Source organism: Oryx dammah, unplaced genomic scaffold, assembly GCF_014754425.2.
Source record: "Oryx dammah isolate SB20612 unplaced genomic scaffold, SCBI_Odam_1.1 HiC_scaffold_23, whole genome shotgun sequence".
NCBI classification, from domain to species: domain Eukaryota; kingdom Metazoa; phylum Chordata; class Mammalia; order Artiodactyla; family Bovidae; genus Oryx; species Oryx dammah.
The window spans coordinates 114,478,466-114,495,756 of record NW_024070207.1 but is presented as its reverse complement, the minus strand read 5'-3'; the positions used below and the strand labels follow the sequence as shown (position 1 = coordinate 114,495,756).

At 47.1% G+C, this 17,291-nt stretch overlaps 1 protein-coding gene across 3 annotated transcripts in view; it reads right to left on the bottom strand.

Moving 5' to 3' along the window:
* SH3KBP1 (SH3 domain containing kinase binding protein 1) overlaps positions 1-12,328 on the bottom strand; it is a 331,078-nt gene extending 318,750 nt beyond the window's left edge. The window contains exon 1 of one of the 3 annotated variants that reach the window (XM_040266529.1): positions 12,018-12,328. In XM_040266529.1, coding sequence (XP_040122463.1) covers positions 12,018-12,021 — 4 coding nt within the window. In that variant the 5' untranslated portion in view covers positions 12,022-12,328. The remainder of the gene's footprint in view (positions 1-12,017) is intronic. The other 2 variants (XM_040266527.1, XM_040266528.1) reach the window with 2 other exon arrangements.
* Positions 12,329-17,291: the final 4,963 nt, after the last annotated feature.

The following is a 17,291-nucleotide window of genomic DNA, read 5'->3' as shown; positions in this document are numbered from 1 at the left end:
AGGACACCCATTCACAGTAGCAAAAACTGGAAGCAATGCAAAAGTCCATCACCAAGAGAAATGAAAAAGCCACAATGGCACATTCAAACAATGGAAGATCAGACAGGGAAAAGAAGTGAAGTACAAAACGAGAAACAGCCAGTCACCAGTCTCTGTGTGGTTTGCATGCTGGTTACATAAAATTAAAACCAAGCAAGACCAGACAAAATGTTTTTAGGAGATACATATGGAAATGATCAAACTAGTTCTTGAAAAGAAGGGGAAATATGATTTTTTAAAAGGCTCCTGATGTTCATCTCCTCTCAAGAAGGCAGGGGGACAGGGCAGAGCCACAGTGCACATTGAGGGGTGGGCTTATGAGGACTTATTTTGTACCAGTGCTTGACACTGGCCACGCTCACACGTGGTCTATGTGGATCAAACATGCTCTCAACTTTCAGAATCGGTTCTCATGCACAGCACACCATGAAAAGGCCTCAGAGAACACTGTGTGAAGGAAGGATTCTCACATTGGTTTGAAGAGGGAAGAGATGAGATGACCAAGTAAAGTCAAAAGATTGCACCCCACATCAAGTGTGTATGCCCAGCCGCCTTGCCAGCAACAATGGCAGCTCTGAAACATGTCATTGTGTCTCCTGTTAGTGTTCATTGAGCTTTATTGGGTTAATTCATCCTTCATTTGTGAATCAGTTTATACTTCCAAATGAGCTTCAGGTTGATACTGCAGGTTTATATTTCCAAATGAGCTAAAAGCAAAAGGAGCATATATCTAGTTAAGTGCCTATTTTTTAAGCCGCATCATTATTACAAAGTTTTAGGCAATTAAAAAAGAATGAAATTCTGATACATGCTACAATATGAGTGAACCCTGAAGACACCACGCTAGCTGAAATCAGCCAGATACAAAAGCACAAACGTTGTACGATTCCACTTAAATGAGGTTCCTGGAGTAGTCAAGCAAACAGAGTCAGAAAGGAGAACTGGGGGGAGCAGGAAATGGGGGTGGCTGTTGAAGGGGTGTGGAGTCTCTGTTTTACAAGATAGAGTTCTGTGATGGCTGGTGGTGACACTTGTACAACAAGGTAAATGTACTTTATGCCACTGAACTGTCCACTTAGAAATAGTTAAGATGGTACATTTCACATTCCGTGTATGTCACCACGATAAAAAGAAAATTGATGATAAATTTTCTGTCATGTATATTTTACTCCAAATAAATAAATAAACGCTAATAAACATTTTTTAAAGTTCAAGGCAAAGAGGGGGTCTTGGTAAATATTTCCCAGAAAGGAACTTGAGCCTTACTCATCTGAGAAACCCTGTTCTATTTGGTTTCTCTAAGCCTCCAGCAAGGAGGGAGTTTCAGAGATCAGCTAACAACTGTTATCTCAGAGAGTTGCCTTCTAACTTGATGTGTGTTCCTCATAAGGACACCTTTCCTTCTTTGGGGAGAAACAAAACTTGTTCAAACTAACACTGTCCAGTTTAACTGCTTATTTCATTGTGTGGTTCATGAAATGATCACATCACAATCTCCCACATTATTAGGGAAATGAGAATTAACCAAAATGTGTCATTGAGGGAAACTTTAGATATCTGTGTCCCTCTGGTTATATCAGCTCTCACACCTAACAGGCACTAAATAAAGACTTGTAGAACCTAATCAAATTCCAATATAAATGGCAGTAATGAATCAACTGTCTTGTCTGTCCTGCAGAGCAGTCTGGTTATGTTCATAACTTAAAAATGAAACAAAGGGAAAAAGGATTTGGTACCCATTAGTAATCAAGGCTTCCTAATACGTTATCATGAAGTTTAGAACTTTCACAGACACTGGACACTTGGCCTTGAAAGGGTATCATAAATGTTCAGCTTTTTGGCCAGGTCCACGAGCTAGCATCTGACATGCACTTGGGTGGCTGGGGAGCAAATGCTTTACACAGTGCTGTCCATTAACTCATACTGATGCATCAAGAAGGCAGGCTTCAAGATGGTTCATCCAGCCTGGATCCTGGGGTTCTAGCCACCCTTATCTGATGTCCTTTGAAGCTAAAAGTCCAATTTTTTCAAGTGAGCATAAGACAATGACATAAAGCTAAGCTAGGAAGTCACAGCAGGTTACAGTCACAACCTTTCCCTTGTCAGCATGAGACCTGGACCCACAGCCCAGCCAAAAGAGAAGGCCCACGGATGACCCAGCGCCTTCAGGTCAGTTTCCCCTGCAGTTCTGGGACACTAAAACCCTTTAAAAAGGCAGTCAGGGCGTGAAGTGGAAGGAGGGCAAGAGGGAAGATGGAAAGAAAGAGAAGAGTAGAGAAGGAAGCAAGTCTCTGAGGGTTTTACCTTTCTCTGTGTATATCCCGTTCTCTCATGCCTGAGCACTGAACCACGATTCATCGTCTCCAAATGGCACAGTGCAACAGGTACCCGCTGTGGGATAGGAAAGCCCCAACGGCAGTCTCCTTCAGAGACGTCTCCCTCTCTCCCTGTCCCTGTGTCGCTTACAGACACACACATATAGCACAGAAGGGATGGTAAGCCATAGGAGCAGTTTCTTGAACTAAAACTGAAAGCAAACACAGGGATGCCACGCACCTTGCCAGTGCACAGTAATTGACCCTCATGGACGGATCATCATTATCATCAGCATGGGCCATTCCAGTCACGTGGAGGCTATGGAAACAAAGAACGGATGTGGAATGTCACCCTGCCTGCAATCTGGTTTCCTTAAATGATAAAAAGGAAAATGGCATCCATCCCATCCTTATTTATAATATCAATATTATGGAAGCAACCTAATGCTCAAATGGTAGGGAAATGGTTCCATAAGCTAGGATTCAGGAACTCACATATTCAGCTACTACAAACACCAGCTTTGGAGATGATTATGACATTAAAAAAAATCAGGATGTACAATTATATATACTACATATTTTAATATTACCTACAAGTATATAGTAAAAAGTCTAAAGAGATATGCATGTTGGTGTTGTTTAGTAGCTAAGTCATGTCTGACTCTTTGCAACTCCATGGACTGTAGCCCACCAGGCTCCTCTGTTGACAGGACTTCTCAAGCAAGAATACTGGAGTGGGTTGCCATTTCCCTCTCCAGGGCATCTTCTGGACCTAGAGATCGAACTCACATCTCCTGCACTGGCAGATGGATGCTTTACCACTGAGCCACCAGGGAAGCCCCTAAAAAGACACACACAAAGATAAAATGAAAGTGGTTGTATTGGGGTACTGTATGAGCACTCCATTTAAATTGTCCTGCTTCCTATTTTCTGAACTCTATTATAGAGTTACTATTTATAACAAAAAAACTTTTCAGGGTTACAGAATCTGGAACTAGAAGAAGACATATCCATCCTAGGATCTGCCTCTCCCCTCAGTCAGGGGTGGAGCCCCCTGCACCACTGTTGGAGAAGAGCTTATCCTTTAAGACAACTGTCCTCACTGGCAGGGAACCGGTTGCCCAGTGTCTGCAGTGGAGCAGGAGCCATTTCTATACATCCTCATGTGGCCATCTTGACCTTAGATGACACTGAATACACACAATGGCTTCATCCACGAAGGAGGTTATTGCTCTCAGTTGAAGATGCTGAGGCAGGGGCGGTACCGTATGGGGAAGGTTTATGGGAAGAACCGGGAGGGCGTGAGACATGGGGGATTTCAGGAGAGAAAGGGGCTTGAGAGAGAGAATGTGGGCCAGGGGGGAGGAGAACATAGAGTGGCGGGAGGGGGCGGGGGAGGGGAGAGAAGAGAGGGCTTGAGGGGGAGAAAGTTGGGGGAGAGTCAGGGGACGGGGAGTGGGAAGAAAGGGAACAGGAGGAGGAAGGAAGCGGGGTTCATAAGAAGGGGAAGCGCAAACGGGGGTGAGGGGAGGCCCCCTTAGGAGGAGAGAAGGTGTGGACGGAGAGACCTGGAGGAGAATGGCACAGACCCAGGGACGGGAGAGACGAGGTGGGGGGACAGACTGGGGAGGCTGTCGGGGAGAGAGAAGGAAAGAGGTGGAGAGGGCAACAAAAGAGGCCTGGAGGGAAACGGGGAATGAGCCCAAGGCGGGTCTGGAATGGGTGGCTGGGCAGTGAGGGGAGAGAGAGGCTGGGGAGAGATGAGAGTGGGGTACAGAGAAGATGTGGGGAGGGCTGGGGGAGAGAAGGGAAGGGCCCCAGTGAGGGGAGAGCAAGAGAGGAGAGGAAGGGGAGAGAAAGGGTGGGAGGGTGGAGAGAGGTAGCCCGAGCACACAGCAGCCACAGTCCCCTTCCCCGACATCACTCGGGTAACTCGCCCGGCCAGGCGGTGGCTGCTTTTCACAATGTCTTCATCTCTTCCTCCATTTAAAAACCCGCAGGTTCCCTAAAAGAGCCAGACAATGTCACAATTGCACCCTGCCCCCACGGCGCGCTATCATCAACCCCTCCAAGTGCCCCCAGTCACATCCACGCTTTTTAAGTGCTGCCAACTCAAAAGGAGAAACCGAGTTCAGTTAGACAACTCTGGGTCTCAAAAGGTAAAAATAGCCATGACTCACTCAGAAACATAAGGGTGCCCAGCAAAGCCAGGAGCCGTCCCTCGGGGGGTGGGGGCCGGGCGCATCTCTGACGGCTCTAGCACCACACCTCACACCCATCGCCCCTGGTCAAGACAGTCAGGAAGAGCAGGCAACGGGGCACCTTCGCGCATCCGCATTTAGAGTACCTGCCCCAAGAGCGGCCCCCAGGCACCCCATCCCAGGGGCAGGGCTACACCCCCGTCAGGACTGTCCCAGCACCCAGCATTCACCTGGCACCAAGGAGGCCTTCCTTAAGAACTCACACGGGACTGGACTAGGCACTTCCTCCCCTCACAGATGTGGGCACATGGTACCCACTCGTGTGTCTCCAGGGTGACACCAACTCCAGGGGACTCGGAGTCACCCTGTGGCAACCCGGAATTGGGATTTAACCAGGCGAACATGCAAACTCCTCAAGCAGAAGAAGGCAGCATCCAGAAGGGCCTGCCAAAGAAGGTGCAGATCCACAGAGAAGCTGGCTACGGGGTGGGGAAAGCAAAGCCAGAGCAGACCTTCCCAGTGCTCATCCAAAACAAGGTTCAAGCACCTCCTTCTAGCCCTGGGCACAAAAAGGAGAACTAGCTGGAATAATTAGAGAGGACACTAAGCTAATTAAAGACTTTTCACCCGGGGAGTGGGTGTGCGATGGATAAAACTGGTGCAGCCCCAGAGGACCAGACCTAGAACTGGGCCCCAAGTTTTCTAAGTCTAGAAGAGTCCAGAAAAATCCAGTAAAAACACCAGGGCTGATGTTTGAGCACTGACTGTTAAGAAGTGGAAGTTTAAAGACCCAGTATTTTCAACTGTCTATATATGCTACACTTGGGTGCTTAAGGGCTTAGACTTGTTATGCAAAATGAGTAATTAATCAGCACTGAAATATTTATAGTCTTTCATCCAAGACACTGGGAAGAAACAGCAGTATGAACTGAATAGCACTCATCTTGCTCTCTATCCCCTGCGTCTAGGCACAGACCAGCCTCCTGCAGTGGCCCCACCACTTCCCTGGCCCCTGTAAGGAAATAAGCGAAGGCCTTTACAGAGCTTTTCTTGCCAAGTGAATACTGCTCAGGGAGGACAAATATCCCAGGATTTTTTTGTTATCAGTGTTTTTTCCTCCTGAGCCTAACTATAAGCATAGTTTACCAGTGAGGTAAGGCCCATGAGCTCCATTTTGCTTTGCTTAAGTGCCCCCTAATGTGAACTACAGGACTGCCTGTAAGGTATTTATCCATAAAATAATGATCGAGTTGAAAAACAAGCGCTCATCACCAACCAGTTGCCAGTGTAGGGACATAAGCAAAGAAACGTGGCATCCATCAAACCCCCACGTGTGGATTCCAGAGACCAGTCTGGCACCACAGTGTATTCTCCCATGACTGAAATACTCTTAATGGACCCCAGTAATTGCAAAGGAAGTTGCCCAAGCCACTGACTTTACAAGTGCTTCAGGATACAGAAGGAAAGTCACAATTCTCCCACAGGATGAAAGAGATGGATCCAAGGGAGCTGCCTGGAGGGACAAAGCAAAACTGAAGTACCCCACCCCCCAAAGAAAATATCAGCGAAAACCATTATAAAAAACAACAAAACCATACTTTCTCTTTTCCTGTATTTCTTTGGAATCTTAGCTGGGATCCCTGGGCTTCTACCAAGTGTTCCACCAAAACAGCTGAGTGGTCCAGGAACACCCCTCCAGGGGATGGGGCATGGACTCTAACCTTCCAGTTACAAACTTACAGTGAGGAGTGATGAAAAGTTTTCGAAATAGACAGCAGCACTAGTTGCACAACACTGTGAATGCACTTCACGCCACTAAGCTGTGCACTTACCAATGGTTAAAATGGCAAATTCTGTTATATATGTTATACCATAATTTCACAGATAACATGATATACAGACACTGAATTGCATGCATTAGATGGGTGACCTATATGATATGTGAATAGTATCTCAATAAAGCTGTTTTAAAAAACTTCTCAAGGAAACAGGCTGTAGAAAGCTCCTCACAGTGCTGGGCGGGGGGCGGGGCAGCAGGGCTGGAGGGGAGGGGAGATCAGTAGCCTGATTTTTACCGAGCACCGATACAGGTAGCTGGTTCTCTCTCAGTGAAAGAAAGCTGGGTTCTGCACCTGGGGGCCCAGGTCACATTGCCACTTGGAGTCTCAGTTCCATCATCTGATGGTGTGGTTGATGGCTGCCAAGGACCCCACCAGTACTCCAGAACTGGGCACCAATAGCTGGGCAGCAGCAGGACCATTATGTGTCACCTGGCATCTAAGAACATCCCACCAGGAAGGCAAAACATCAGGGGAGCCACACATGTGAGAAGGAAGTTCAACAACTTCACAACCCAGGTAAGGACAGAAGCGGGGTAAGCTGTGTGAAGACACTTTCCACTCAAAGGACAAAACAGTGACGAAGTACCAAAGAGTCCTGCTCTCCACTGACTTCTTGGTCCATTCATAAAGCAAAGGCTGTGGCCAGAGAGGAAAGTCTTAGGTTCCAGAGCAGCTAGGATGAAGGAAGGGAACAGTGTAACACCCAGAGCCGGCTTCCCCAGCGCTCAGGGCCAGATAAGTGTGGAGGAGACTGGCGCGCTGCAGGAGGCAATGCAGCATCTCTGGCCTCTGCCCACCAGATGCCAGCAGGCTGGCTTCCCCCAGCAGCTGCCACCCCCAGACACTGCCAAATGTCCCCCCAGGGGTTGGGGGCAGAATTGCCCCTGGTTGAGAACCACTGCCGGAGAGAACTTGCTATCTTAAACTTGTAGCTCTTTGTTGAAGCTATGTGACACATGCGGCATTACCGTTCTTCACCCGCGGCTGTGCAGGCCACTGGGAACTGTCAGCAAATAGACCTTGTCAGCACCCTGTGCCTGCGGGAGTTTATAGAACTGCACACATACTCCTGGCAGCCAATAGCCTCAAAGAATTTCAAGTAGTAGCTGCACTTGGGTGAGAGGGTTATTCATTTATTCATTTGTTCACTAACATATGGCACTTACCCTCTGCCAGGCAATGAGCCAGGGCGATGCAGTTGGGGACACCCAGCTAGAGATGAACAGACTTAACACAAGATGAAGTGTTGTAAAACAACCTTTAGAGCAGGCCTCAAAAGAGGAATAAGGGAGTGGTAGGCTGAATAATACTCCACCAAAGAGGTCCACATCCTAATCCCCAGAACCCATGAGTATGCTACCTTCCATGGCAAAGGGGCTTGGCAGATGTGACTAAGTTAAGGATCTTGAGATGGGGAGGGTATCCTCAATTATCTGGGTGGGCACAGTATAATACAACAGTACTTATAAAATGAAGGCAGGAGGGTCAGAGAAAGAGAGGAGGAGACATGAGGACAGAAGCAGAGGTGAGAGTGATGCGGCCACAAGCCAAGGAATGTAGGCTGTCTTTAGAAGCTGGAAAAATCAAGGGAATGATTTCATTTCTCAATACTGAGTCATAACTCCAGGAGAGGTTTGTTCCAGACTAGGAGCACATTCTCCTCCTTCCCTGAGGTCCTATATCACTTATAATGGCATATTATTTTATGACCAGAGTGCCCACAAACCCATGTACTCTGGACCTCAGCCTTCTCATCTGCAAGGCAATGAGGTTCTATACTTGACCATGACCATGCATCAAAACCCCTGGAGGGCTCATTAATGCTCTCACCTTCCTGACTCAGTGGATAGAATTAGGGCCAGAGAACTGGTATTTCAAACAGGATCCCAGGAGGCTGAAGCTGCTGATTGGGGGACCACACTCTGAGTACCACTGTATTAGAAATTCTCCTTCTCTCACATTGAAAGGATTCCAGTACTTTCCTGCATTCCATCTCTCCCATTAACAGCTGTGCTGCTTCTCAGTTTTCAGCAGCTTGCTCTATCCCTCCGGAATGATTCCAGGTGGAGTGTGCAAGTTGTCCATTCTGTACAGGCTAAACAACAGCCCCTAGATGGGCTGATATTAAGGAAGTCACCCCCAAATATACCTAGAGAGCTCTTATCTCCCCACCACCAAGTCCTACTCCCCACCCCCACTCATCCCGTAGTTGACAAGACCACTCAGTAACCAAATGAGAACACAGATGAAGCAGGAACTTGTCCAAACCACCAAAGTCACCCAATGTCCCTGGGTCCTGGCTTCTAGGAGCAACTCTGGCTTCTTCACCAATCCCAGCCTTACTCTGTTTTTCCCTGCTTCTAAGTAAGGTTACTAAGGCAGCTGATCAGGACTCACTCCTGTTTCCTAACACCACCTAATCCAGAGGAAACCTCTCTCACTGTGGTACCCCTGGCATGCCCACAGCGCAGGGCTGTTCCACTGCAGGTGGTCCTGGGGGGTGAGGGAGAGGAGGGCAGTGACGGTTCCTATCCAACTTTCAGATTTCAACTCAATCTCCTCAAAGATGCTGTCCTTAACCCTCTGCAACCTAAGTCAGATCTCACCTCTCTAATCTCCTTTCACAAGACCTACCAGGGCTTATAATTACATATTGTTGGAAGTATTGGACTCCAGCCTACCTCTCCCACTAGAATGAGAAACCCAAGCTGGCAGGTCTGTGTGCTGTGTGTCTGTTCCTAGCACAATGCTGGGAACAAAGCAGGAGGTCAATAAATATCGGAGGGATAGATGGATAAATAGACAACTGGCTTTAAAACAATTGCAAATACAAATGGTGACCAGAGAATATCAATAACACAGTAAGAATTAGAGCTGTCAGAGAAGAAACAAACAAGATCTGTGCAGCCAGGAGGTAGTTGTGATGGCTAGAAGAGGATAAAGTAAAGGTCATTATAGATAAGAGGTGGAGCCTTCCATCTCTAACTTGAGTCTATTTATTGAACATATTATATTCATTTCAGCTTTAGTTGATTTAGCATAAAGCAGTCTACCAACACTAACACAATGCACTGCTAACAACAGTCCACACTTTGTTGTTACTCTGGGATTCTTTAAACAGAAATCCTTCACTGGGCTTGCAGATCCTCCACAACTCACAGATTTGGGTTGTAATAATATTTGCGCAGTTGTAGTTACAAGAGCCCTTCCCTGCATTTACTGAAGGCATCTTCCTGCAAACTCAGATGGCACATTCTGAGTGCACTTTTTAAGAGGCCATTTCACAACTAACTGGCTTCATTTCAGGGTTTGGGATTTGATGCTTTGCAGTTGTTTTTCAGATCAAAGACTATGTAACACAGCTTTATTGTGTTATCCATCATGGGAAAAATCATTATCAGACTCGGTAAGAATGGAAGTGTATCAAATTAATAAACTGGACAAATCTTCTGAAAACCAAAGTGATACGGGGGACTGGAAAGGGGGGTGTGCCTGTGTGTACACACACTTGCTTCAGAAATAACATTGTTAGGTGGCTCCGTCAGAAGACATACAGCATCAAATGTTAAATAACTCTGCTTCATCACAAATACACCGCTGAAAAAGCTTTAGAAAACAGCATGTGATCTTTACCCCCAAAGTACTTTCAGCATCTCAAATCTCACTCTAAACATTTTAATGAATTAAATGACAGCGTCCATTTTACTCTTAGCACTGCTAAGTATTAACACCTGAAATAAATGAAAATCACTTTCAGCGCCCCCTCTCCCTTTTGTAATGATTACAGTAAAAAAGATCAAGCCTTAAAGGGCTATAAACTGCAGAAGCACTTTCTATTTTCTTAGGAGGTTCTGGATAATGAAAATAGTTCAGACTTGAAAGATAAATTACAGGTCTGTTTCTTAAAAAGAACTCAGTCCTCTTCCCACTGAGATACAGAAAACACAGTCCAGCCATGAAAGAAGACGCTTGGATCAAACACCTTTATTTTGTGTGTATGCAATCCTCTAGGTGACCCACCCAAAAGGACAGATGATCAAAACAGCATTTGGGGTTACCTCAGGAGAAACCAATCTGTTGTGAAAGTAATGGGTTATGTTTCAAGTATATACTTTGTTGATGAACTAAATTATCTTATTAGGTGCCAAAACAAAACAAGAGTGCCAAGCTAAGTGTTTTGCCTTCCACTATCCCCTCATTCATTCATTCATTCAGTAAATACTTATTTAGGGACTACCCTGTGCCAGGCACCAAAGAAAACAGTGCTTAACAAAAGAGCCCAACACAGCAACGTCCCCACGTTCATGGAGCTACAGTAGGGGACAGAATGTTAAACTCAAATACGAAATAGTGCTATTTTTAAAAAGTGCTCTAGGAGAAAGGGTAACAGAAAGGAACTAAATTAAACTAGGAGTGGTGCAGGGATCAGAGAAGGGCACTGAGAAAAAAGTGACATTGAAGTTGAGAAGCCATCAGATCGTGGTCACTTTGGAAAAGGAAAACCATTTCTGGAAAACGACCACAAATGGCATTTGAACTCTGTCAGCAGCTGCTGGGGTTAAACCTCTCCCTTTCCAGTGCATCTGTCTTCACCACTAACTACTGGCCATTCACTCTCTGACTCACCTACCTAAATACTATGACCTGAACCCAGACAGGTCTCACTTCATTATGATTTATTAAAATCTACAGTCTTCCTATACTTGGCCTAGAAACACCTCAAAGTAATCTGCCAGAGGCATGAAAAACAGACTGCCTACCACCAAGAATATTACCTGGGTGGGCCAAACGTTTAACAGCCCCGGCAATCTCAAGTCCATTGCCCAATAAAGAGCCAGTTCGTCTGGGCAACGTGGCTCCAATACTCTGGGGTCTATACCAGATGGGACCCAGAGGACCTAACAGTTTGTTGGCTACTTAGAACTGATCTTTGACCAGTAAATCAAGGACTATATCACTCTTTCCAGTTCCCCAACCCTGCAGACTTAGAGGGTGTGGGAAGTGGCCTTTGAGCATCACCGAGCAGAGAGCTTGCAAGACTCAAGGGAGGCAGGCTGGCAGAGAGGGGTTCAGGGCTGGGAGGAAGAGGGACGTCAAGGGAGGCGGGTCAAGGCGCTTCAGACCCTAGGACTGCACGCCAGCCCGGGTAATGGGGCGTTTCCCGCCACCCCCCACCACCACGTCAGCCCCCGGCAAAGGCACCCGGGCCCCCGCCGCCTCTGCAGCGGGACCAGGCGGGAACCGCAAGCAGCGCGCAGGGCCGGAGCCCACCAGCTCCCGGTACCCCCGCCCTCAGCGCAAGGAAGGCGCGCTGGGGGCGAGAAAATGGCCAAGACAAAACTCTCCCCGCCCACCCGAAAAGCCAACCACACCCCCTGCATCCCTCCGCGCCAGCCGCCCCGGGCTGGCCCCCGCTCTCCTCCACCCAGGCCCCTGCCGGGCGGGCTCGGCAGGGACGCGGACGCGAGTGGGAGTGAACAGGGGCGCGCGAGGCAGGCAGGGTGCCCACCCCGGTGTCACCCGCCAGGGCCCTGCCCCTAGGGCGCCCTCCTCAGCTTCGCGGTCCCGGGACAGACGCGCCGCCCCAGGCTGCGGTGAGCACCCGTTCGCCCCCCACTCACCCATTGGCGTCGAGCCGGGCCGGGCCGCCGAGGCAGCGTGAAAGTTAGCGGAGGCGGACGCGGGGGTCAAGGCGCCGGGACCTGGGCGCGGGATTCGGGGCGCTGGTATGTGGGCGCGGGGGTCGGATGGCTGGGTCGGCTTTTTCCTCTGTAGCGGCGGCCGCGGCGGCTCAAAGCCGCCCGCTGCTGCCTCTGCTGCTGCTGCTGCTGCCCCGGGGCGACTCCTGCTGCTGCTGCATCGCGACCCGCTGCGCCCGGCTGCGCCGGGTTTCCTGCTCCCCGCTAGTGGAAATTGCGAAAAAAAAAAAAAAAAAAGCGCCACCCAGCCCAGCGCCCAGCAGTCGCGGCCGCGCAGCCCGCTCTCCCCTCCTCCTCACCGCCGCCGCCGCTCCTGCGGCTCCGCCTGCCGGGGACGCGCGGCCGCCAGGGCGGGGGCGGGGCTGGAGGGGCGGGGCCAGTGGGCGGAGCCTTCGAGGGACCGGGCTGGCGCCCGGGGCGTCTCTGTGACTGCTGCGCTCCGGCGCCCCCCTCACCGCCTGCTGGGGAGGGACCCAGCTCAGCGAGGCTGCCCCCCACCTTTGGCGGCTCCGCTAACGCCCCGGGAAATGCCGCGAGACTCCTCGAGACCAGAGGAGGGGAGGAAGGGTCTGAAGGGAGGGGGCGTCCAGGTGGAGGGGCACGTGGAAAGGAGATGGAAAAAGCCGATCCCAAAGGTGCGACGTGAGGTGGAGGACAGGTTGGGGGAGGGGAGACCGTGGGCAGGTGAAGGGCTGAACACCTGCTGAGGGTGATGACAGGTAATCCCGGGGCGTCTCGGCAACCCAGAAGGCTTCACAGAGGGGGCTGTTGGGAAGGAGAAGGGGTTTATCCTACGGAGGGAGAGGAACGCTGTTTCCCTTCAGTGCAGCGTGGGAACGGCAGGCCAGGCGCGAGTTCGGCTTGTAGGAGGTGGTGGGATGGAGATGCAGAAAGAGAAGTGAAGCCAGTGGGCTGCATCGCCACACACCGACCCTCATACGGACTCCTAACCCAGCATCCCCCTGCCTGAGTCAGGTGGGATTCACCGCTCAGCAATGTTCCAGGCTCTCATGTTCCCAGGAATCCACTGAGCCAATTCCCCACCAACAGGCAACATTGTGCCATACTGAGCTGATCCCCAGATCAGGGCAGCCTACCCTTGAGTGGGCACTAAAATGAAAACAGCGAATTTATGTTAGTTCACAGGTAACGCACAAGCTCCTTTTGGAGTCCTTTCACTACCACACCTTTCACCATACTCTGACATCCACCACATTCATTTACCGACTCGTTATTTCCTTTTCCCTTTCCACCATCTGGTGGTAGGAAGAGATAGTGAAATAGATGGGAGACATTCAGGAAGAGAGAAAATAAAGACAATAAAGAAATCACATTCAAAGAAACTAAATAATTGACCACTGAAAAATGGAGGAGACCGAGGGTTAGTGGATCCACAAGTGACAGAAACAGACCCCTTACCAAATACAGGTTGTCTTCCTGCCTCAACAATAATGTTGGGGCAAATCTTGTAAATTGGTTACATCCTGGGATTTCTACAGAAAGATGTACTTATAACTGTTTCATTAGCTTAAAACAAACCAAAAAACCCTTCAAAGTCAGGGTCTTACCAACAAAAAATCAGTAGCTTCATCCTTCTAATACGTTGTGTGTATCAGAGCAATCTAGACAAGAGACTAATCAAGGAGAAGACCCATCCAACACAGCAGCTGAGAGGTGGTAGTGACATCAGTGACACACTCCTATGGAAGGGATTAAAGAACATGGCAATTAAGAATCTGAAGTGTTGAAGGCACAGATGAATATTCAATTAGACCTGCTCCAGGCACCATGGCATCTCACTCATTGCATGCCTTGGCATATCAGGGCGATGAGACCTTTTAATATGATCTTAGAGTTGACAAAACACTGAAACTCATAAAGCCTGGCTAAAACTCAGTTACTGGGAATTTTCTTGAACCCTACCCTTAAACAGCAAACTGGTGGGTGAACTCTGTAAGGCTGAAAAAAGAAAAAAACAGCAGTGTGTCTTATGTCCTGCTTAATTTTATTCACTTCTGTCCTACTTAGAGAAGACGGTCTTTACTTCTCCCAGGTTCACACAGGCAAAGACAGATGACCTGAACTTTTGTGGCTTGTTTTGGTTCTGGTCTATTTCAAGACATGTTTGCCTTCTTGAACCAGAGTCCTGTGTTCTAGGTATGTCAAGACAAACTCCTTGATCTAGGTATATTTCCTGCATGAACAAATTTGTCATTTTTTCACAGAAGAAAAACTGATAGCAAGACAACGTTTTTGAAAATTCCTGAACTGTGCTCTAATTTTAATGCCTTAAGTAAACTAAGTTGTATCAATTCTATCCATAACACTATAGACTTTTTCCATTTTGAATTGCTCTAAATTACAAAGATGGACATTCTTTCCCTTTCATACCCCCCACCACACACACACCTATTGTTTGGTTCTTCTGAATTGTCCCTATTGTCCTTTTATTTCTCCTTTGAGAAACTTTTGCTGACTAGCATAAGGGAATTTAAAATCAAGATTTTAATCCAGCTGCTGACAAGAGTAGATACGGAATTTCTCATCCTGCCTCCCTCTTACAAGAGTATTTTTTAACAGAATAGTGCACTATTTCAAATTATGTCAGTTCATCCCATGAAGATGACTAGAGAAATACAATCAGATTTCATACCACATCCTTGTCCCACTGAACTCCCATTTCTACCAGGATAGATGATGCATTTGGGGGAATGGAGAGTAGCAGAACTGTCACACATAGACTGAAAAGGCCCCATTGTGTCGCTCGGTGGTGATAACATTTTGGGTGCAGTAGGAGGCATTGAGCCTCTGCTCATGGAGTGCTCACAGCCTGTCCTGCTCACACTCTTGGACTTGACATCTGTAATTTGCGTGTGATGAATGATACTTTGCTTTGATAACCTTTAATATCAACTTTACATTAAATATAACTTACATGCAGAGTGCTTTACAAAAGACAGTCATTATCCTGTGCTTCTGATGAGCTTTATGGAGAGATGTAAAAACCTTATGGTGCCAGAAAATAGGAAGTGGTCAATAAAAATGATGGGGCAAGTCAAAAGGGCGAAAGCTGGAACAATCCAAGGAACAAAATCAATAACCATTTCACTGGATTATAACCCAAAGAAGAAAAGTCTTATCTTTAAGTCCCTAAGGATAAATATAACAGACAAAATAAGTAAATACGTCAGAGAGACCGGCCAAATCTTCCTTACTGAGGAATTCCAATTAATAAATGGAAAGAAATGAGGGAAAGAGAAAATCACCATTGAAAACACCACATTAACATTTACAGTGTACACAACACCCCTCAAATTCTCAAAAGAGCAGGTACAGGTTTAAGAAGAACCCTGTAGATAGCACGGTAAGTGAGCAGTCAGAGTTCTCTGCTCGCATTTTTTTTTCTTTTTTCTTTTTTTTCCCCACACTCCGCTTTTCCGCCTTCCTTTGCATCATGCACACTGGGTTAAAGGTCACCTGCCCAGATCAAGTCACAGAAATAACTTCTCTCTCTATGTGGCTGACTCCACTTGATAACCATGCATAGATTGACCCATTCATTGCCCTTTTATCTTTTTTGTTGAATTCTTTGCGACAAATCTAACAAAATTGGTTTTATCAGCTCTACAAAGATAAAAACTACTCAGAGAAGCAGATCATTTATAACTGATTGGAACTTCCCTTGGGGTCCGCTGGCTAAGACTCCACACTCCCAATGCAGGGGGCCTGGGTTCAATCCCTGGTCAGGGACCTAGAGCCCACATACCTCAACTAAGAGTTTGCAATGCTGCAACTAAAGATCCTGCATACCACAACTAAGACACAACATAGCCAAATAAATATTTTTTAACAAAAACTAAACTATGATTACTTTTTACAAAGTTTGTAGGAAAGGCTTGCTTTGTAAAGGAATACACAAAGAAAGTAAAGGAAAACACAGAGGAAGTAAGTAGGAGATGAAATGTGCTCTCCCATCAGGCTATAACAGGAATAGGTGTTCTTGTTAACAGATCCAAAGAATGCCTGCTTAACTGACTTCAAAGCTGATCAGTGAGAGGAACTTGCATCTGAAACACACAAGAGGAGCCCCATTGTAGAATAACTTGTCAAGAACATTTTCCATCCCTTTCACAGCATTGCTTTGTCTAAGAAAATAGCAGATTGGGAGGACAGTCCTAGGAGATTAACAAGCAATATGGTTTCGACTATTTTCTTCCTACTCTACCTGGCCGCATTTCCCCCAAGATTACAAGGGGTTCTGTGTAAAGAAGGGCATTTTCACAATTAAAAAGTGAATCAAGTGACATTCCCAAAAAGTTCCAAAGGCACTTGGCATTAATTTAAGATCATGTGTGTGAAATATACATTGTAATAAATATATACAAGTTTAAATAGAGTAATTGGAGTTTGACATCAGAATAAATCATCCTGACAGGGCAATTTTTTAAAATGGGAGCTAATCAACAATAGGGGCTTCCTCAGTGGCTCAGTGGTAAAGAACCCCCCTGCCAAGGCAGGAGGCACAAGAGGCACAGGTTCAATCCCTTGGTTGTGAAGATCGCCTGGAGGAGGAAATGGCAACCCACTCCAATATTCTTGCCTGGGAAATTCCATGGACAGAGGAGCCTGGCGGGCTACAGTCCATTGGGTCACAAAAGAGTCAAGACATGACTGAGCAACTGAGCACACGCACATATAGGGAACAGAGATGAGGATATGAAAGAAAGATTTTGTTAGCTGGTTTGGAGTAGATGAAAAGATCAACCAAGTGCAGGAGGAAGTCATTGGGCGTGAGGAGGAGATTCTGAGTTCAAACTGAAATACAAAAGGGAATGAAGCAGTCATCCATGCTATAGCATAGGTGATCCTTGAAAACATCATGCTAAGTGAAAGAAGTCAGATATAAAAAGACATATAATCATGTGATTCCATTTATAAAAAATGTCCAGAACAGGCAAGTCTAAAGAGACAGAAAGATGATGAGGAGCTGGAGGAATTGGGGAGTGACTTCTAATGGGTACAGAGTTTCCTTTGGGAGAGACACAAAAATGTTTTGAAATTGATTGTGGTCATAGTTGGACATAGATGGGAATACCAGACCACATTACCTGCCTCCTGACAAACCTGTATGCAGAACAACAAGCAACAGTTAGAACTGGACATGGAACAACAGACTAGTTCAAAGCTGGGAAAGGA